General features: G+C 41.0%; 1 protein-coding gene across 3 annotated transcripts in view; it reads left to right on the top strand.

The window, feature by feature from the left end:
* The window catches only part of SEZ6 (seizure related 6 homolog), a 916,788-nt gene that overhangs the window by 771,010 nt on the left and 121,824 nt on the right, over positions 1-23,954 (top strand). For all 3 annotated transcript variants that reach the window (XM_077480389.1, XM_077480390.1, XM_077480392.1), the window contains exons 10-11: positions 14,755-14,951; positions 19,930-20,124. In XM_077480389.1, coding sequence (XP_077336515.1) covers positions 14,755-14,951; positions 19,930-20,124 — 392 coding nt within the window. The remainder of the gene's footprint in view (positions 1-14,754; positions 14,952-19,929; positions 20,125-23,954) is intronic.

The raw sequence follows: 23,954 nt of genomic DNA on the forward strand, positions 1-23,954 counted from the left end.
GGTCATATCCACCATCACTTCTGCTGAATGCTGCCCACCGGGGAGGCAAAGGGGCATGCTTGAAAGTCCTGCCTACAACTATCGTATATTTTCAAAATAACATGGTGCCACAGCACCGTGAATTGTGGTGAATGTGAATACGCACATCTCGGCAGATACGTGAGGGTGTCATTAAAAATAATGGCACTGCTGTGTATCTGCTAAAGGGCACCACATTTCTGTGGTGTCAGGAAAGCGATTTTGCATGCATTCCTGACACACAAATGTGAAAGCAGGCTAAATGTTTCAGTTACATTAGTGGTCAGTGTAAATGTTCTCATTACATTGGGGCTTGGTGTACAATTCTTTCATTTACATTAGTGGCCAGTGTGAATGTCCCCGTTACATTGGTGGTCAGTGTAAATCCCTCCTTACATTAGTGGTTCCTGTGAATGCTCTTATTACATTAGTGGTCAATGTGAATCCCCATTACATTGGAGTTTTCAGTCTATTGATGGCTCCCCTCAACTCCCAAGTCAATAGTGTGCAGGCAGTGAGGAGATGATGTGCTGTAACCTTTAGCAACTAATCAGTGAGCCGTAATGATGTGCACTAACCTCTTGCAACCAATCATTGAGTGGTAAGGATATGCAGTAACCTCTAGCAACCAATCAGTGAGCAGTATTGATGTACAGTAATCTCTAGAAAACAATCAACAAGCAGTAGCCATGTGCTGTAACCTCTAGCAAATATTAAGTGAGGCATAATGTGTGCTGTAACCTCTAGCAGCCAGTCAATGAGTGGCAATGATACACTGTAACCTCTGGCAACCAAACGCAATCGCTGGCCGATCTTATTCAGTAAACAGATTTTGAGTCTAGCTGCTATTTATTGTAAACTCAAAGCAGGTGGAGTGCGAAATTGCATGGGGCGGGCCAAGAAAATGGCCATGGCCCAATCAATAATAAAGATGGCCCTGAAGACAACAGTGGTGGATGATCGCAGGATCTTCTCTATGGTAAAGAAAAACTCATTCATTCAGACAAGTGAAAGACACTCTCCAGAAGGTGGGCGTATCATTGTCAAAATCTACAATCAAGAGAAGGCTTCACAAGAGCAAATACAGTGGGTTCACCACAAGCCTGAAGAATAGAAAAGCCAGATTAGACTTTGTCAAAAATGTCTATAAAAGCCATACCAGTTCTGGAAATGCATTCTTTAGATGGATGAAACTAAGATTAATCTGTACCAGAGTGACAGGAAGAAAAAATTATGGAGGAGGCTTGGAACAGCTCATGATCCAAAGCACACATCATCATCTGTAAAACATGGTGGAGGCACTGTGATGGCATGGGTATGAAAGTCTTCCAGTGGCACTGGGTCATTGGTGTTTATTGATGATGTGACAGAAGACAGAAGCAGCCAGATGAATTCTGCAGTGTTTAGCAATACTGTATACTGTCAGCCCAGATTCAGCAAAATGCAGAAAATTTGATTGGACGGCTCTTCACAGTACAGATGGACAATGATCCAAAACATGCTGCAAAAGCAACCCGGGAGGTTTTGAAGGAAAAGAAGTGGAATATTCTGCAATGGCTGAGTCAATCACATGATCTCAACCCAACTGAGCATGCATTTCACTTGCTGAAGGCAAAAATAAAGGCAGAAAGACCAGCAAACAAAGAACAACTGGAGACAGCTGCAATTAGAGCCTAGCAAAGCATCAGAAAGGAAGAAACCCAGTCTTTGGTAATGTCCATGGGTTCCAGACTTCAGGCAGTCATTGTAAAAATAAAGGATTCTCAACAAAATATTAAAAATGAACATTTTATTTATGATTATGTTCATTTGTCCAATTACATTTGAGGCCCTGAAAATGGGGGGGGGGGGGCTGTGTATAAAAATGGTTATCGCTCCTAAAATTTGTACTTGATATTTATGTTAAACCCCTTGAATTAAAACTGAAAGTCTGCACTTCAAATGAATTTGGACTGTTTAATTTTAATTTTACTCTGGTGGCATACAGAGACAAAAGTATGAAAACTGTGCCTGTGTCCAAATATATATGGACCAAACTGTAAATATAACATGTTTGGTATTAAAAAAACAAAAACAAAGCTTTAATAAAACCGACAATATATAGAAAAAGCATCACACATAATGTTTGAATATAAAAAAAGTAATCCATGTCATGATAATACCAATCTCTATGTCATGATAATACTAGAGAGAAGAATTAAACATTTATAAACCATAATCAGCTGGGCCCCCAGGCATGTTGTGCTCAGTTGCAGATGTTACTGTATTTTTGCTACCTGTGTTCTGGCCTCTAATAAAGGACCTGTCCTGATGGAAGATAGATGGCCGAGGATAGAGGCATACATTGCTCAGGACTCTTACATGTGGCAATAAAGATAGATGACCATAATATATTGTACTCGAGTTGGTAATAACCAAAGCCACTGGTTATATAGTCACACATAGACACATATGACATAAATCAACTTTCATTATCTAGTTGCAGTAAATTTCATCATGTTTCCAAATACTGTTAGAAATTTTCACACCACAGTTAAGAAAAAAAAAACTATAAATTCGTTTTCTCCCAAAACAAAGAACACATACATATTTTTCATAGATAAAAAAATGAGTTCATTTTCCATACTTTGCTAGTTTTGCTAGAACCTTAAAGCCATATTAAACTCAAAACCAAAACTGTAATGTATTGCGACTTACCAATCATTAGATGTAGTGGCTGCATTAGTGTTCTTTTCTAGGCTTTCTTCCCCTCTCTTTTCACCTGGTGATCTGGCCAGTAATACACTTCCTGTATTAAAGTGCCTCCACTAAATGAAGAAGAACATGGGGTCACCTTGTGACAGCAGCATTGTTAATCTGGGGAGAGGGGAGTGTTGGATGCACTAGCATATTTAGATACACTAAAAAATCAAAGCTGAACTCCAACTAACAATTTATAAACAGTTAAAGAAAAGTTTATTTTTTCAGTTAGTATAAAAGTTATGTAAATTACTAAAAGCTGATCATTGTGAACGATCCTGTCCCGTAGTAGTTAGTTTGTCTTAGCCATGCAACTGTACATCTTTAGCACAGCTTCAGCTCTGTTGAAAAACAACTGACTTACTGGCCAGACCACCAGGTGAAAATAAAAAGAAAGGCAGTTTAAAAAAGAAAACCAATGCAGCCACCACATCTAAGAATTGGTAAACTGGAATATAATAAATGGTTTCTTTTGGGTTTTAATACTGCTTTAAAGCCGTAGTTTTTATATAAATCAATACAAGATGAATTGGGAATAATTGATTCCCACTTGGATTCCACTCCTGGGATTACACTGCAAAGAGGACTGCTTCTTTCTGTGTGGAAGCAGTAGTATCTCTGCAGCAGTCTGACACACACACACCTCACTCTGTCAGAGATTGGGCCCTCCAATCAGCAAAGCTCATGTTCCTCACAGGGGAGTGTGTCAGACTTCTGCAAAGAGATCACTGTTTCCAAACAAATAGTGTCAGTCCTCCATGAAACAGTACTTTATCGACTTGGAGAGCATTTGGCTTAATTGAAAAAAAACTTTTCAATTAAATCTGTTGACTAGCCATTGAGTCTTTTTTTGGCTGATTTACTGAAAAAGTACAACTGCATTTAACTGCTTAAGGACCGCCCCACAAACATATACTGCGGCAGAGCAGCCCTTAAGCGCGAAATCACGTACCAGTACGCGTTTCCTCCTCTCGGCTCTGGGGACGCGCGTGCGCTCAGTCAGGGCCCCGCTTCTGCAGTGATTGGACACAGCGGGAGCCAACCAGCAGGAAACCCAGCAATCGCTGGGAGAGAGGCAGAGCGGCAGTCTGCCTGTGTAAACAAGGCAGGTCATTGTTCTGCTAGTAAGAATCTCTGTTTTTCTTCAGCTAAGCCATCCCCACACAGTAAGAAAGCACTCACAGGGAACACTTAACACACACACACTTAACACTTTGATCGTCCCGATGACAAAATTGTCTTTTTTTGTTTATACCGCAAAAAATAAAAACAGCAGAGGTGATAAAATACCACCAAAAGAAAGTTCTATTTGCGGGAAAAAAAGGACATCAATTTTTTTTTGGGCACAGTGTTGTATGACCGCGCAATTGTCAGTTAAAACAACACAGTGCCGTATCGCAAAAAATGGCCTGATCAGGAAGGGGGTAAAACATTCCAGAGCTGAAGTGGTTAAAGAGGGATAAAGCATACAAGAAATAAAAGGTTCTGGAATAACAGACTTTTTCCGTTGGAATTTCCGACCGTGTGTATGGGGCATTACATTTAGACTGCAGTTCTATCAAATGTTTATGAACACCCCTAAAATTACAGGTACAAGAAGTAGAATCATACAGCAGCACAATCTTTCATCAACAGCAAGTTGGAGTTATGTCATCCCTTATAAATGTCCTTGTAACTCTAACTGAGAAACTAACAGTCAGCAATATAACGTTAGTAAGAAGGGCCCATATGCTGACTAAGAGCCTCCAGAGTCTTTTGAGTGCTTCTGTATTCAGTGCTTCTTGATGCAACTACCATAACCTGTCAATCTGTGAATAACTATTTCCCTTGTGCATAAAAATCTCAGTAACGATCAACAATTCACTCACAACTTGATGCATATGATACAGTGGTTGTCCTATATTTAGCAAATCCAATACAAGCAAAAACAGTTGCCTATATGTTGTGGTATTTTTCAGGCTGTGAACATTAATCACACAAGTCTTCAGACAGCACCATGGCCAGTACCAGACATCTGCAAATATAGGTCAGTGTTGCCAACCGCTCGTAGATTTACAGGCAGCCCGTAAATGTAAGCCCATTTTCAGGGTGCTCGTAAATGTCCGTTATGGGCAGCAGTGCCTGTAAAAAAGATGGCTGCAAGTCAATCATGTAATTGCGCATGCGCATTTCTAAGGCGGCCGGACATGGAAAACTCGTACCCGCTCGGCCGGCGGCGCATGCGTAGTAACGGAATGGTGCCACCTGGCGCCATTTTTGAGTCCACTTGTTCCTAGCTGTGACACAGCGACCGGCGATGCACCTCCTGCACTCGCCACCATAGAAGGAGTGGTGAGTGAGGAGGAGAGGATGCTATTAAGATAGTGAACCTGTAAGATAGACATGTACGTAGCTGTAGTGCAACGTAAGCGTAGGGCATACAGGACAGGGTGCAAAGCTTACGCAGGGGAATGGTGCGAGGGGTTAAGAAAGTTACAAGGCTTACCTGATTGGAGGATGGAGTAAGAGTGGGTGGAGTAGAGTTGATATGAAGGCACGTGAGGGTAGGAAGGTCAGCAGTCTGGAGCAGCAGGTCAGGAGGAACGTTCCCGCCCGCCCACCCCTAATAGGGATAGTTTGGGATATATTTGTTCTTAAAGAAAGGGTGAGGGTGGCGGTAGGGTCCTTGACGGCTGGTATACAATTTATACTGTTTAAGATGAGGTTTTGGAAAAGGTTAGGACCCATCATAGGTATGGAGTCCTCCCGGGTGGTCTGGCGGCTGGCCAGACTGATGGGCTAATAAGTTGGGGGTCTGTGGTCAATTGGTAAGTCCCGAGGCAAGTTGGCGGCTGGGGACGAATGCCATAAAAAGTTGGGATTACAGGCTCAAGAAGAAATGGGGTCGTCAGGGATCAACAACTGTTTATCTGATGAGCTGGTTTTGGTTATAAGAAAATAGATGGTAAAATAAAATGGTTTACAGAAGTTTGAATGAAAGTTTAGTTTGGTTTATTGTTAAAATAAAGGCCTGAAAGGCCATTTACATCCAGCAGGTGTCTGTGTCATTATTAATAGAATAAGGATTAAAGGGGTGTACATGTATGGATTGGCGTAGTAAGGTATCTGGCTACCCTTGTCATGGCTGCAGAAGCTCTAACAATAGTGGAACTCAGAACAGAGGAGGAAAGAGCCCGTAGGATTGGCTGCAGAAGCTCTAACAATGGTTACACTGGTCAGAGGGAGCAAAGAGGTTCTGAGGTAGTGATACTTCTGTTATAGCTACATCTATAACCCAGCCTAAAGTGAACCTAAAGTGAACCTGTAAAAGACTGGCTCTAGAAGCACTTACTAATTCCTGACACTGTTAAGAGAAAGAAAAGGGGTTCTGCAGTGGTGCCACTTCTGTCTGTCTATATCTGTGACGTGGCATTACTGGGGGGTGAAGCCATGGCATGCAGTGGGATAGAGAAGGACACTGATGTGCTGCCCTGTGGAGAGGTGAAAGGGGCACAGGAGCAGGACACACTGATGTGGAGACTGTAATATGTTGGTGGACAGAAGGGGAGGCTACGGGCAGGGGGTCAGGAGGAGACTATAATGTCTGCAGTCTCTGTCCACCACCTGTGTCATGTTGGCAGTCTCTGTCCACCCCCTGTAGTATGTCCGCAACCTCTGTCCACTCCCTGTAGTATGTCTGCAGCCTCTGTCCACCTCCTGCAGTGTGTCCGCAGCCTCTGTCCACCTCCTGTAGTATGTCCGCAGCCTCTGTCCACCTCCTGTAGTATGTCCGCGGCCTCTGTCCACCCCCTGTAGTATGTCCGTGGCCTCTGTACATCTCCTGTAGTATGTCCGCGGCCTCTATCCACCTCCTGTAGTATGTCCACAGCCTCTGTCCACCTCCTGTAGAATGTCCGCAGCCTCTGTCCACCTCCTGTATCATATATGCAGTCTTTGAGGGCGATCCTAGAAAGAAGTCAAGAGTAGGACGCTGCCTGGATGGGGGTCATGGGAAAAGACAGACATGTATGGACTGTGGAGAGGAGACTATACAATAAAACCAAAGCCGCCAAGCTGCTGGAGTCATCTGATTGAGCCCTGCATGGTGCACCTGAGAAGAGATCAGTGACAGTGCCACCAGGCCAGTCTGGGGGGGGGGTCACTGATATAGGGGCGAGTAAATACAATAATGTAAGAGGGCACTGATATAAAGGCCCCCCCTATATTAGTAACCCCCACCTTAGTGTATTCACTGTGCAGAAGGTGGTCTCTAGTCACTAGAGTTTCCCTTGCATCATGAGCTGCACATGTACAGGGCCGTCTGACGTTTTCTAATGAACATTTGAATGATTCAGAGGATAACTGGGGGAAAGTATGGTACTGGATTTTTTTGTTGTTCTGTCTCTAATTGTTACAAAAAACATACCACTAAAATTATAGACTGATAATTTCTTTGTCAATGGGCAAATGTACAAAATCAGCAGGGGGTCAAATACTTTTTTCCTTCACTGTTTGCTTTGAATCTTGCTTTAACCACTTAACAACCGTCCCATAGCCGAATGACGGCTACAGGGCGGTTGCTTAACTCTGGGAGGACTTTATAGTACGTCCTTCCAGAATTTCGCTTATCGCAGGTGTTTACCACGTGATCGCTCCGTCAAATGATGGAGCGATCACTTGTAAGCAAACCAGCGTCATATTATGATGCCGGTTCCTCCCTCTCCTCTCTGTACCGATCTGTACAGTGAGAGGGGAGAGATTGGTGATAGCAGCCCTGTGGGCTGGATCTGTAGTGCCCACAGAACTGTTCACTGACAATTAACCCTGCAATTCCCTGCCAATGCACTGCAATACCCTGCCAATACTCTGCAATGCCCTGCCAATACTCTGCAATACCCAACAATAATCTGAAATACCCAGCAATACTCTGCAATACCCAGCATTACTCTGCAATACCCAGCAATAATCTGCAATACCCAGCTATACTCTGCAATAGCCTGCAATACCCTACCAATACTCTGCCATAAATTGACATACCCAGCAATACCCAGCCATACTCGGTGATACCCAGCCATACTCAGTGATACCCTGCAATACCCAGCCATACTCTGCAATACCCAGCCATACTCAGTGATACCCTGCAATACCCAGCAATACTCTGTGATACCCTGCAATACCCAGCCATAGTCAGTGATACCCTGCAATACCCAGCCATACCCGGTGATACTCTGCCATACTCAGATAAACTCAGTCATACTCGGTGATACCTTGCAATACCCAGCCATACACGGTGATACCCTGCAATACTCGGTGATACCCAGCCATGCTCAGCCATGCTTGGCTGTACTCGGCCTCTGTATGTTGCCAGGCTGTGGAAGTCTCACATATGTGGTATCGCCGTACTCAGGAGGAGTAGGAGAATCAATTTTGGGGTGTAATTTTTGGTATGTACATGCTATGTGTTAGAAATATTGTATAAATGGACAACTTTGTGTTAAAAAAAAAAATGCATTTTAACCACTTCCCGCTCACCAGCCGTCAGATGATGTCCTTAACTTTGTGCGGGGATATCTGGTGGGTGTAGCTACAGGCATCATTCAGATATCAGATTTTTCAGCCGGCGATTCCCTACACCAGGGATCTGCAGTTACAAAACTACGAGTCCCATCATTCCTCTGCCTCTGGGTGTCATGCTTGTGGCTGTCAGAGTCTTGCTATGCCTCATGGGATTTGTAGTTCTGCAACAGCTGGAGGTCCACCAATTGCATATCCCCTCCCGCCGCCCTCTGGTGCTTCTACCGACTCGCCAATATGATCAAAGCCAGAATCGTTTAAATTATTTTTTTATTTCAGGCTTCCCAGCCAAGAAGTGAGATGTGGAGTCTTATTGACCCCATTGTAAAGAGGACCTGTCATGCCATATTCCTATTACAAGGAATGTTTACATTCCTTGTAAAAAAATGTTTTTGGGGAAAATAGTGTCAAACTAAAATAAATAAAGTAAAATGAACAATAAAAAAAAATTTAAATTTGAAAGTGCCCCTGTCCCTGTGAGCTTGCATGCAGAAGCGAATGCATATGTAAGTCCCGCCCACATATGAAAACGGTGTTCAAACCACACATGTGAGGTATCACTGCGAACGTTAGAGCGATAGCAATCATGTTGGCTCTAGACCTCTGTAACTCAAAACATGTAAACAGTAAAAAAAATGTAAGCGTCGCCTATGGGGATTTTTAAGTAGCGACGTTTGGCGCCATTCCACGAGCATGTGCAATTTTGAAGGGTGACATGTTAGATATCTATTTACTCGGCGTAACTTCATATTTCACATTATGCAAAAACATTGGGCTAACGTTACTGTTTTGTTTTTTTAAGCACAAAACTGTTTTTTTTTCCAAATAAAAGCGTTAGAAAAATTGCTGCGCAAATACTGTTCTAGATAAAAAGTTGCCACGACCACCATTGTATTCTCTAGGTTCTTTGCTAAAAAAACAAATATATTATGTTTTATGGTTCTATGTAATTTTCTAGCAAATAAATGATGATTTTTACATGTAGGAGAGAAATTTCAGAATTGGCCTGGGTGCTCCAGAACGCCTGATGGCGCTCCCTGCATGTTGGGCCTCTGTACGTGGCCACGCTGTGTAAAAGTCTCACACATGTGGTATCGCCATACTCTGGAGTAATAGCAGAATGTGTTTTGGGGTGTAAATTGTGGTATGCATATGCTGTGGGTGAGAAATAACCTGTTAATATGACAATTTTGTGAAAAAAAATCCTGATTTTGCAAAGAATTGTGGGAAAAAATGACAACTTCAAAAAACTCATCATGCCTCTTACTAAATACCTTGGAATGTCTTCTTTCCAAAAAGGGGTAATTTATTTGTGCTTTTCTGGCTTGTTAGGGTCTTAAGAAATGAGATAGGCCATCAGTACTTCAGGTGTGAACAATTTTCAGATATTGGCACCATAGCTTGTAGACTCTATAACTTTCACAAAGATCAAATAATATACACCAATTTGTACTTATTTTTTACCGAAGATAAGTAGTAGTATAAGTTTTGGCCAAAATGTATGAAGAAAAATTACTAATCTGCTAAATTTTATAACAGAAACAATGAATTATTATTATTTTTTTTTACTGAATTTTCTATCTTTTTTCAGCTGTGATTAAATAGCACCAAAAGAAAGCTCTATTTGTGTGAAAAAAAGGACAAAAATTTCATATGGGTATAGTGTTGCATGACTGAGTTATTGTCATTCAAAATGTGAGAGCATTAAAAGCTGAAAATTGGTCTGGTTATTAAGGGGGTTTAAGTGCCCAGTGGCCAAGTGGTTAAATCATCTGTGGTAACAGATGAATACTGAATGCAGCATGAGGTGACCAACATTAAGCATTTATCAAGATGAAGAGAACAACCAACATTCTGAAGAACATAACCAGTCATTAATCAAAAATTGCTTTGCTTTGTGATTTCCAAATATGACATCCAAAGGAGTTGGGAGCAATAAGTCTAATCCCCATACACACGGTCGGAAATTCCGATGGAAAAAGTCCGATTGGATTATGTTGTCGGAAAATCCGATCATGTGTGGGTATTATCGGACCTTTTCTGTCTGAATTTCCGACTGAAAAAGTTTGAGAGCAGGATCTAATATTTTACGACAACAAAATCCGATCTGACTTTTTCCGATCGGGCATAGAGAATTCCAACGCACAAAGTGCCACGCATGCTCAGAAAAAATTTGAAGAGGAAAGCTATTGGCTACTGGCCTCTACGTAGTTCTGTCATGCGTTACGAACGTCACCTCGTTATAAACTATCAGGTTTTCTGACAACTTTGTGCGACCGTGTGTATGCAAGACTAGTTTCGCCCAAAATTTGTCCGAAAGAAATCCGAGGGATTTTGTTGTCGGAATGTCTGACCGTGTGTACAAGGCATAATAGGTAGCAGAGCTCAGTGATTGCTTTGAGGCTTGATAGTACTGTTACCAAAGAGGTCTTCCAGTCGATGGACAGCTATGCCCAGATTTTTGTATTTTTTTACTGCCATTTTCTCCATAAAGCAAATTAAAAGAAGCCGCCCCTTCACCCATTATTTATACAGTAGTTCGGTTGTACAATGTCAGTGGCTCAGCATGTCAGGGTAAACAAAATCAGCCAGGAAAACTAATCATCAAGGCTGAAAAACACAAGTTTGTGTGAGTGGTGTAAGATATTTTATCAGCACTGACAGAGTGATTAATATAAGTGTTGTCTGCCCAGGATCCCTGGTCCTTAATGTCTGCTTCCTACTAGATTCAGGGAGTGGATGTTGAAAAAAAAAAAACAGAGGTTTCCGGAAGATTATTAATATACTTTCGTGCTCCAGTGGTTAATTAATATTCTTTCATTTGCATATCTCCCCTTTTCTCTCTCTCTTGCCTGGAGTTGTCATTTCTAAACATATGATCATAATAAACGATCATGCTCTGTTTTTCCACCAGTGGCTGCCAGCAAAATTAATCTTCTGCTTCACACTCAGAAACCAATGTACCCACCACCATATCACAGCTTGTACAGAAAGCTCAGATCCACAGCTAGTGACGTGCTCGATGTGGCGTGCCAATTTTCACTTACTAGATAACGGCTTTTTACACAAGCCAGGAGTGTAAGAACTAGGGAGGTAACGGCAAAGTAGATTTAATTACATTTATCCTATTTTCTGTGTAGTAATTCCAATGTCATATGTTTTTGCTCTGCTACTTGTAAAAATCACAAAGCAAAGATTTTGGCAGCATGTCTTCAGTGCAGAAAATAAACACGTCTTCAGAATGTTTTTGTTGTTTCTTCGAAAGCATTATGTTATCAAAGCCTAAGCAAATAAAATTAACAAAATGGCTTGTTTGTAAGAGAACTAAGTGGTTATTAGGCATTAGCTTCAGGAAAAAGCTTAAATCCCAACATTATTTTTGGATTTTATTCATTTTAAAACATGTAATGCACTTTTCCCCCTTTCCTTCCACCATAGTGTGTAATTGAGACCCTGTTCTGTGATTGGTCCTCTAATCTAGAAAAAGGACATTGGTTGTTGTTTGGAGATGTTCTGCTGTCGAAGGGAGAAGACCTTTTCCCTTCCCTTACACTTGGGATATCTGAGAGATGAGAGGTATTATGAAGATGGAGCTTTCAACAAGAGAATTCAACAAGAGTACCTGTCATTGTTGGAAGTTGTAATTGTTATGCCCTGTACACATGGTTGGACTTTTCCGACGGAAAATGTGTGATGAAATCGCGTTATCGGAAAATCCGATCATGTGTAGGCTCCATCAGACTTTTTCTGTCGAAATTTCCAACACACAAAGTTTGAGAGCTGGATCTAAAATTTTACAACAACAAAATCCGATTGTTTAAATTCCGATTGTGTGTAGACAATTCCGACTGACAAAGTGCCATGCATGCTCAGAATAAATTCAAGACGAAAGCTATTGGCTACTGCCCTCTTTATAGTCTTGTTGTACGTGGTTTACGTCACCTCGTTCTGAACGATCAGATTTTCCGACAACTTTGTGAGACCGTGTGTATGCAAGACAAGTTTGGGCCAAAATCCATTGGAAAAAATCTGATGGACTTTGTCGTCCGAAATGTCTGACCATGTGTACAGGGCATAACACCTGGTCAACAAAGTTATTGGGATGTCATGTCTGCTTTTGAGAAGAGACTTTTCAGGAAACTGTTTATATTGTTTGATAAACTCAAGTGTGAGAACTCCAGATATTAAATTCATTCCATAAAGATTACCATGTAAAGATAATATTGGCAACTACAATGGGCTGACAATGGTTGGGATTGAGGGTGCAGAGTTCTTTGAAGTCTAGAAACATCAGTAAAGTATATAGAACCTGGGGTTGTGTCAACCAGTTCTATTAGCATTCATATTGGGTATCGGTAATTCTCCCATGAGGCCTAAAAAGACAAATGGGTGGTTGATTGCAGTGTATTGATAAAGATCTCATTCTGCTTTAGGCCAGCCATACCCAGAGCAAATTTCTTTCCTGCAACAGGTTGCATGAAAGAAATTCTCTCAATTCCCCTATCAACACAAACAGAATTCCTCCTGCCGGACCATTGTCTTCTCCCAGCAGGGGGGGGGGGGGGGGGGGGGGGGGGGATCAGGCAGAGGAAGCTGCCCCCCACTGGGAGAAGGCAGTGATTATTGATAGCAGCTATATTAGCTTCTAGCCATGACTGCAGGTAAAACCCAGCATGCTGGTTGTACCCAAATTGATTGATCGGTCAACTTGGTGCATTCAGCCTGCCCATACATGGTTCAAATGGCAGCTGTTTCCTGCTGAACCGGCTGAGATTCGAACCATGTATGTCCTGCAGGGCCGTCTTTAATATTGATTGGACCATGGGCAAAAATTTTCTTAGGGACCCCTCCCCCCATGCAATTTCACTCTCCACCTTCTCTAATACATAACATACAATAAATAGCAGCTAGACTTAAAATCAGTTTACTGTATCAGATCAGGCAGCGATTGCGATTGGTTGCCAGAGATTATAGCATTTCATTACTGCTTACTGACTGGTTGCTAGAGGTTACAGCACTGCTTAAGGCTCACTGATTAGTTACATCACATTTCTGTTTGTTGATTGGCTGCTAGAGATTGCTGTACAGTAATACTGCTCACTGGTTGCTATAGGTTACAGCACATCTTCTCCTCACTGCAGGGGGGCATGATATACCTATGAATGCTGCCTTTATTTACATATCAATGCTGTTGGCCTCAGCTATTTACATATGCATGTCACTGCTATTTACATATGAATGCCAGTACTTACATGTAAACACAGGTCTGCAGGTGAGTCATCTGTACACAACAATAGGGAAGGGCTGGGCAGAATTAGTAGCAGCACAGGACTAAAACTTCAAGGGACAAGGGAATGTAAATTGGGATAGTTGGCAAGTATGAGGCAGCTGCTTTGGGTCCCACAACAATGACAGGGCCCAGGGCAGCTGCCCCCTTTGCCCTGCCTTAAAGACGGCCCTGATGTCCTGTCTTAGTTGGCTTACGTTGTCTCTCTTATGTAGTAGCTGCTGTCTGAACCCCCTATTCTACATGGACCACCTCTATGGCCATATTACATATTGACTGACCATTTTATAAATAGGACATATTCTCAAAAGACTGCTGTGTTTAGGAAACTCTTTAGGTCAGTGAGAGTTCATATGGGCTACTCAGCCTCAGTCAATACAATAAGACAAGTGACTAAAGTTGGTCATGGGAACTCTATTTATTGAACATTGTAATACCAGTTCAGTTCATAACTACTTATGTTTTAGTAAAGAAAATCAGGTTATGTGCACACATGTGGGCAGGTGTGTTGTATTCTATGCTAAAACAGGTGGTCTCGGACTCAACCCTAGTCAACTCATTAGGAAAAACACAAATCCCCTATTTCCTTTGAACAAAACTGTCACAGGAATGAAAATAGCTGTTAACTCCCAAGCCAATCTCAAACATACTGGCCTACTGGGGAAATGTAAATAATTGACAGAAACATAGGTTTTAAAAAACTAAATCATCAAGTGGAAACTTGCATAAACAGGACGAATGGCAATGTTTATAGAACCCTGGTGCAATTGAATCAATCCCAATGCAGGTAATGTTGGTGCTCCTTCGACCCAAGTAAATAATTAACCCTGGTGGAAATAAATGGTGACAATGCAAATGTCACATATCAGTCACTCTGAGTAACAGCTCCAGTTTTATGCTAGATCTTTTACCTTTACACTGTCTGTTTTCATCTTATAGCACTAGATATAACTTGCAATAACCCTGTAAAAAAACAAAATCAGAAGTAATAAGCAATCTTTAGATGTATAGATGACATGTGAGTATCATATACCGGTAATCTTCATTTTTTTAACGATTTCTGCAGATTGTTTGGTCTGTTTTCTGCATTTTTCTGTCAGGTGTGTTGCATGTCTTCTCTATATGCCTAATCTTTCTTTTCCTCATTTCCTCTTTAGGCTAAATATTGGCAAGAGTGATATTCTCACTTTTTTTGATGGCGATGATTTGACAGCCCGTGTCCTAGGTCGGTACACAGGGACACACAATCGTTTCAAAATCTATACATCGATGGCAGATGTTATTGTCCAGTTTCAGACTGATCCAGGGAGCAATGTTTTTGGCTACCAACAGGGTTTCATTATTAACTTTTTTGGTAAGTTAATGTGTACATATTTAAGCAACTATGTTGCTATGGGGTTGACACAAAACTAAAGGCAAAAATTCTGTATACTTACCTTTCTGGCAGCCTGTGTGTTAAAATTCTGCTGCAATGCTGATCCCTGGCTACTGCAGGTATGCAACACTAAAGCCTCGTTCACATGATCGGATTTTCCGTAGACATTTGTCCAAAGGCATGTGCCTGGATTATGTCTTTCATACAAACAGCAAGGAATTGTTGGCCAACAAACACGAACCTGTTCTGCTAATTTCGCATTAGTAGAAGTTTGGTGAGTGTTCATTCATGCTTTTCATTTCGCGCTTTTCATTTCATGCTTTTCAGTTCATTTCTGAATGGCCATTCGCCAACCAGACATGTTGCGGAATTGGAGGAGATAACGATTATTAGAGATTGAGATTATTTATCATTGGCCTTGGAGTTATTGCTTTGACCTAAGTCCAGTCCAGGAACAGGAAGAGGAGGAGTTCTTGGACCAAAAATTGGTTGCTTTATTAATTGTGACCAATTATGTCATATGCCTTTGCTGTGGGAGCTCCAGGAGAATAATCCAGATGATTTTCTGGATTATCGCCAGATGACGGACCCCTGCACCAGCTCTTGGCATTGTTGACCCCCTAAATTAAGAAGCAGGACACATGCATGAGGCTTTTATTTTATTTTTTGGTTGAATAATAATAATTTGATTTGGTATATTTTCTATATTTTTGGATGCATAGAATGGACTTTTTGGTTAAGTTCTATTGGCAGATAGCAAGTCAAATTTTATTTGTTTTCTGTTTTTAATGCACAATAACAAAATTGTATAGAATAATACTTGGCTATGTGTTTTACATTAGGCGGTTTTAATTTTTTAAATGTAAACATTTTTAAAAATACAATGTAAAATTAACAAGGGACACCAACATAGTTGTATCTTTGATCTTAAAAAATACAGGATAATGGTTTTGTGGTAACTTGTCCAAATAAAAAAAAAAAAAGAAGCATAATAATATTATTCTTGATATCACTAGAAAAAAAAGCCTGAAAATGTGTTTGCAATAACTCCATCAGTATCACCAGCAAAGCAGCTTCATTATTATCCCATTAAAGAAGAAGAGAATGTGTACCACATTTCGAGATTTCATAATTTATGTCATGAATCTTAATTCTCCATTACGAACGCTAGTTTACAAGACTGACCGCTTCTGGCTTGTTCTTGCTTCCAAACATGCGTGTTTGTACGCTGGACTTTTGTCTGATGGACTTGTGTATACATGCTCGGGAAATCCGACAACGGACATTTGTCCGCGAAAATTTTTAAAACCTGCTATCCAACATTTGTCTGCAGAAAATCCAACAACAATTGTCTGGAGCATACAAACTATTGTATTTTTCCCCAACCATCTGTCATCGAACATTTCCCGTTGGAAAATCCGATCGTGTGCACGAGGCTTAAGGCTTCATGCACACTGCTGCTGGTAAACGGATGTTTAGGAGTAGTTGGGCTTTTTTCAGCTGCTCCTGATCTCTCCTCTATGTTATCTTATCAGTACATGTACACAGGGTCATTTATAGTAGTTTCTAGGCAGTTGACTTTAGAAGCATTTCTTGGAAAGCAAAAAAATTAAAAATAAAAATGCGTTCAAGATGGATGTTCAGAGGCATCTGAAATGCCAAACGCCTGTAACAGCTTGTAAACGTGGTAACTCATGTTTAGTCGCATTTTGTTTAGAGGCGTTTTTAATTTTTGACTATTAAAAAAAACATCTAAACGAAAACGCAGCTAAACGCGCACTAAACACACGCTAAACACGACATGTAAACGTGGCAAAACTGATGTTTTTAAATGTCAGTTACTATCTGTCAAGTCAAATTCAGGGGAGGTTGTAAAATGCCCCATGTACATTAAGCCTAATGCCCCATACACGATTGGAAATTTGGCCAGCAAAAGACAGATGAAAGCTTTTGGTTGGAAAATGCGACCGTGTGTATGCTCCATCAGACTTTTGCTGGCCGAATTCCAGCCAGCAAAAGATTGAGAGCAGGCTCTCAACTTTTCAGTTGGAAAAAGTTCCAATCCGAAATTCCGATCGTCTGTACAACATTTCTACACATGCTCGGAAACAATTTGACGCATGCTCAGAAGCATTGAACTTCATTTTCTCAGCTCATCGTAGTGTTGTACGTCACCGTGTTCTTGACGGTCGAAAGTTCAGCAAACTTTTGTGTGATCGTGTGTATGCAAGCCAAGCTAGCTTGAGCGGAATTCCGTCGGAAAAACCATTCAAGATTTTTCCAATGGAAAAATCCGCTCGTGTGTCTACGGGGCATCAAAAGTTTTTGAACACTTGCTCTCGCACAGAATGAGCCACTGCCAGCTTGTATGTCCCGAAAGAGCTGGCATGGAAACCACAGTGCGTGGTATTCCACTCATTGGGAAATGTCAGATACCTGCAGCAGCTGAGGATCACCAACCTGGCAGAGTTTTAACACAGGGGCTGCTGTTAAGAAGGAGAAAAATGTTTTGGCATTGATGCACTTTAACTTTTGCAAACTTTGATTATAAAAAAGTTACACTAAATTGAAACCTTCAGATCAAATATCCATGGCTATAGCCAGGCCAGGAATAAAATGGGCTTATCTAGTTTGACATTTGTGCAAAGAAATTAGCAATGATAATTTCAAAGACAAAAGACTCATGGTAATCCCATGTACCAAGCATAGTTAGACTTGTCTGTAGTCCATAGGATCTCTCCGCTAAACAGTCGGATGACAGGTCAGTGTCTACTCCGCTATGCAGAGCAGACATGGGCACAGCCCCACTGTTCTCTATGGGTCTGTCAGATGGAAATGGACCGCCTGTCAATTTCCATCTGACTGTCATCTGATCTGCTGTTTTTGGCGGACAGGATTGTATCAGATGCTGACGAGTGTCAGCAGACACATGTCACCTGACATCCGCAGCTCCATAGAGAGCTATGGAGGCTCCGATCAGGTCCGCCTGAAAAACTGACAGGTGGACCTCATATGACAGCCCATGTGAAATCAGCCTAGAGCACAAAAAAAATATCCAATTTCCAATCACTACATCACAAAACAAAAATGATTTATAGTTTTTATGTAAAGAAGCTACATATAAAGTTCACAAATGTGTATAAAAATCCACTCTTGCCTGTACAGAATTATCTAATTTCTGTATTTTTGCTGCATGATCTTTGAGAATGGCCATTGTAGGCCAAAGGAGACACACAAATTGCTGATGGTAGATTTCTTCTATAGGACTGCAGACCAGGATTTTTAGATATATTTTCTCTCCTGATAATCTCCCAAAACGCATTAATGTTACCACCTTGTTAAAATGTTGTAATGTGTTTCTAGTGACCCCCCCTAAAATTAGCTTATCGAAAGGAAATCATTATTTTCATTCAAAATGTATTTCTTTCTTACCATGAGTAATAACACTGGTTCCCAGCAGCAGATGACATGGGCCCGGGCCAGTGAAGAATTATGGTTGTTTCTTGTCAGTAAACACTGCAGAAAGTCTATTGATTTCAGACAAACAAACTCTGTTTGGGAGACTTGCAATGAAATATGAGGGACACCAAGGTACAATCATGGTAGCCTGTGTATTTATGTAAATACTCACTATGCATACAGATAAGGCTTTTAAAACATAAGCACATATTGATAAGACTGTTAAGAAAAAGAATGTATATCTTAAAAGATAAAAAAAAAAAATACCATCATTTTTTTCTAAATGATAATCTTCTGAGCTGTCCATAATAAATAATATGTGTGTCAACCTGCAGGTGACAGATGTAGATACAATCCAATATCAGTGCTACTAGCCCTGTGTAAATAGGTACGGGTCAAGGATCACATTGTAGTTTAGCCTAGAAAACCAAGACCAATGGTTATGTGATTACAAGAGTAATTTTCTATATTTTTTAATTCATTAAAATAACACTTGGTGTACCTGTCATGAAGGTCCTTGTGCAGGAACTTCCTTTTTTACGGTCCCTGTCTTCCACTTGTGCTCTTGAATTGTTGCTCTGTCGCACTCTCCCGCTAAAGAGACTCCAAGCTATGCACTTTGTACAAGCATGTTTCATCGTTGTCACCTCCCCTAAGAAATGCCATACAGCCATTCCTGGATCTAGTGCACATAGAAAGGCTACAGGAAATCAGCAATGAATTGAAGCACAGAAAAAAAAAATAGGGCAAAAACAATATATTTTTTTGGTCAGTTTTTTATACACACTGCTTTAAATGTCATTCAGTTAGGGTTTGCATCTACTTTTACAGTTTTAATGGTTTAATAGAGTGAATGATATTTGATTAGTTACACTCAAACACATTTTAACCATTTGAAGTTTGTAAGATGTTTTTATTCGTTTTCAAAATGCTATTTTTAGCCTATTTTTTGTTTTAAAGTGGTTGTAAACCCCATTCACGAAAGTTGGTCTAAGCACATATATCTGTAGTGTTTACTTATCTCTCTACAAAGCTCTAAGTGCGTTTTTTTCCTGCTGCTCCGTTCCTCTGTTATCAGCAGAGCTCTCCAATACATAACAGCAGCTGGAAATTTGTGTTGGGGAGGGAACTTTGAGGTAAATAAGCAGAGAGCTTGTCTATTCAGACTACAGCTCTGCATGTTCCTTGTTCTTCTGCCTATGTGGAGTGGGGGTGTGTGCCTTTCCTCCAATCAGCTCTCACATAGTATAAACCCGGTCTACACCAACTGCTGAATGATGAAACAAGATTTCTAACATGATTTACACTTTCTAAAGAATGTAGAAAGGGAAAGACAGCAGATATACATGTAAAACTTATGTAGAAGGATTTATTTAATCTCTGTGTATCATCTGAGGCTGTTCACTTCACTGGGTATAGGAGAGGGTTTACATCCATTTTAAGGGCTAAATACAAAAAAACATAAAAATAAGAATGCTTAATTATGTTTTCTTCCTAGAGGTACCAAGAAACGATACCTGTCCTGAATTACCAGAAATTCCGAATGGCTGGAAAACAACATCTCAGTCTGAGCTTGTCCATGGCACAGTCGTGACCTACCAGTGCTATCCAGGATATGAGGTTGTGGGAGCAGAGCTTCTCATGTGTCAATGGGACCTCACGTGGAGTGGAGATCTGCCCTCGTGTGAAAGGGGTAAGAGGTAACACTGATAAATAGATTACTGCCTGAACACACAATCAGTATGTATTCATGGGCCAGCAGGTTATTACTAAGGGCCAATTTAATTTATACAGGCTGTTGTGGTTCATAATGCCTATATAATTGTGTTAAAGTGGTAATTAAGTCCTTAAATAAGAAAAAAATTCCGGTAAGTTAATGGTATAATGCGCTAGTATGCACCACATACTAGCACATTATGAAAGAGTTATGTAAAATGGATGCTTCCAGCAGTGCACTGCTGTTGGAGCTTCCATCTTCACTCAGTCTTTCTTCCAGGTTCAAGAGCTCTAGCTGTTTGAAAGGTCGAGCCGTGAAGATGTCACACCCCAGCATGCGCACAGGAGTTATAGTCGTGGATCACGCTTTGGATTGATGACACATTCAGTGTGCCCTCAATTCAGAGCGCAGTGCGCATGAATTGGTGACTTCACTGGCTGCAAAACATGTGAATATCTCATGAACGATGCATGTTTAGGAGATATTCATTTCACCTACAATTAAGCTTTATTATAAACCTACCTGTAGGTAAAAGTGACAAAGTGGAGTTTACTACCGCTTTAAGGCAACCAATTCATTATGAAGAGGCTGCCATTGCACCTAACTGCACTAATAATGGACATGAACTTTTTTTTCCACTACACAAAAATCCATGATGTGTGCATTCATGTGAGCTGCGGTAGACAGTGCATTCATCTCTACTGTACAGTGAGTTGGGGTGCCATTCACCACAGTGGGACAGGTGCATTGACATACATTGTGGTAACATGCTATAAAAAGGAGCATTTTAGCATGCATTGTTGCATAGGTGTGAATAGGCCCTCAAGCATCCGCATACAGAAATTGCCCTAAAAACTAGACACGATACACCATACCCCAGGGCCAACAGACCAATATATCTTATTAGTACTGGCTCAGGGGGGCAGATGCCTCCACGCACTCAAGCCCAGACCTCCCCTGATACCAAAATCACTAGTGGTACCTTGACGCCACAATTTCTTTGAGGAAAACTTGCTTTCTATAGTTTAAGCATTTATACTATTATGAAATAGACCTTTACATTTTTGGACACTGTGGTGAGGTCCTTGACATATAAAACTTCTTTATGAAAGCCAATAAAGACTAATTCTCAGGGCATATAAGACAGCTGTATATCTCTGACAGTAGTAACTCTTTGTAGGGAGCAAGAACACTCTTAGTGGCTATATTGTATGTCCAATATGTAATAATTTGATATTTAGAGCTGAATGCTAGCCATCCAGAAAATGTAATACAGTGGCCAGTCAGGTAATGCAACTGGTCTAGCATTTTAGTAAAAAGGTAATCCTTCAAAAATAGAAACCGGGGATGCGCTCACCTACTCACACATCTAAAACATAACCTTTATTCTATTTTTAATAAAGCACATATCATTTTTTTTTTATATATAATAAATCACTACGTGTCTGCCTAACTCACAAGGAGAACACCAACCACCCCTCATTGATATATTCAAATCTATAAAGTCAGGAAAGTAATTATTTGATCCCCTGCAGATTTTGTAAGTTTGCCGACTTGCAAAGAAATGAAAGGTGTATAATTTTTTATCATAGGTGTATTTTAAATGATAGAGACAGAATATAAACCAAAATCCTGAAAAAAACACATGATACAAATGTTATAAATTGAGTTGCAGTTTAGTGAGTAAAAAAAGGAATGTGATCCCCAAGCAAAACATGACTTACTACTTGGTGGAGAAACCCTTGTTGGCAAGCACAGAGGTAAGACATTTCTTGTAGTTGGTGACCAGGTTTGCACATGTCTCAGGAGGGATTTTGGTGCACTTTACAGATCTTCTCTAAATCCTTAGGATTTCTTGGCTATCTCTTGGCAACTCGAAGTTTCAGCTCCTTTCGTACATTTTCTATAGGATTAAGGTCTGGAGACTAACAAGGTCACTCCATGACCTTAATGTGCTTCTTCTTGAGCCACTCCTTTATTGCCTTGGCGGTATGTTTTGGGTCATTGTCATGCTGGAAGACCAGTCCATGACCCATCTTTAGTGTTCTGGTTGAGGGAAGAATGATATAATACAAGATTTTACAATGCATTGCCCATCCATTGGCTCCTTAATGCCACAAAGCATCATGTTTCCACCTCTGTGCTTGATAGGGATGGTGCTCAATGGTGATATAGGTGCTGTTTTTTAAGAGGGGCTCAGGAAAACATGCTTTGCCCACTCAGCAATGCCCTGTACATTTTATAATAATGTAATGTTGCTGTAAATAATTCAGGGGCTTCTGTAGGTGACTGAACTGTCATCACTCACAGGAGCTTTATTAAACAGTGTCCGCAGACATTTCCCTGCTATCGTGCATGAGCTGTCAATGTGAGAAACTGCAAGCAATTTCAAGTATAAATCCCTAGAATTCACAAGCAATAGGCGCAGCATACCTGTGCATCAGGAATAAAAAATATAATATTATTGCAATGGCTGCAAATTAGTTGTAATGCCAGGGCAGAAGATGCAAGTCTTAAATTCACTGTGGATTGACATTGCTTCCTAGCATCTTCCCTTATAGCAAGAAATATGATCTGGTTGGCCAAACGTTGTGTTTAAGGACTTAAAATGCATGGTGCAATCCACGTTTGGATCATTTTGAAAGAGCATTGGACAGGTAGTGAGGAGGTATTATGCAGGGTCCTCAACGCCTGATTTAATCGCCTGATTTAACCCTGTAAATGCTGCACTTAAGTGCTGCAATCACATGAATTGCATGTAGTTTAGGGGCATTTGAAGAATGGCTACTGTGGCAGCCCCATAGACTTGCCTTGGAATCATTCGGTGGCGTAAATACTTGCTGAATGCAACATGCTCAGGGGTGGACTGACAACTCATGGGGCCCCTGGCAATAGGAGATTATGGGGCCCCCAGGCAATCCGAGTTTATGGGGCCACACAGTATACACATACATATACACACAGTATACACAGACATCTTTCTATTGTCTGAGAAGGTACTGGAGAGGTGGGGCAGCTATAATCTCAGGATTTTTAGACCAAAAGGATGTCGGTAAGGGACATTTCAGAGACAGATGTAAAAAAAACACAGATTTTTACATACTGTCCCTGGTTTTACTGAGGCTGACAACCCTGATGGGGCCCCCTAGTGGCTCTGGGCCCTCGGGCAGTGCCGAGTGGCCCAATGGTCAGTCCGCCCCTGAACATGCGGTTTACTTTTTGCCACTAAGCATAGATTCACTGCAGCATATGTACAGCTATGAGATCCTGGGTGTCAGTGCTCAGGTAAGCAGTTGTGTGGCAGCAAAACCCCAGCTCAACCACTGGTTTACTGCCCCCTGGCCACTCCTGTGAGCAAGGACAATGAGAGTCAGAGATATTTTATTTGATGTGGACATCATGTTGGATTTTTTATCTCACTAGTCTTTCTCCTTTTTCTCTGTTGTGCTACTTTCAAAGAGACTAAGGCTAAGTTTCCAGTAATGCGACCTGAAAGTTGTGCAATTTTGCCACTAATTTGATGCCACTTGAAGCAATGCCTGTGTATTCTTGAGGTTTACAGACCTCAAGTCACATCAAAGTGGGACCAAAGTAGTGTAGGGACCACTTTGAAGTAGTTGCGACTTGAAGTTGCACAGATATGAATGGTAATCATTGGAAATCATGGGGTACGACTTGTCATGCGTCTTTGCAGCCCCAAGTCGCATGGCATGTCGCACTAATGGAAACCAATCCTTAAAAAAAAACTATCAGATTCCTCCATCTACACAAATGATTTGGATAGAGGAACCCCCCCCCCCCCCTCA

Source organism: Lithobates pipiens, unplaced genomic scaffold, assembly GCF_037356315.1.
Source record: "Lithobates pipiens isolate NorthernLeopardFrog02 unplaced genomic scaffold, aLitPip1_a1.2 Scaffold_16, whole genome shotgun sequence".
NCBI lineage: Eukaryota > Metazoa > Chordata > Amphibia > Anura > Ranidae > Lithobates > Lithobates pipiens.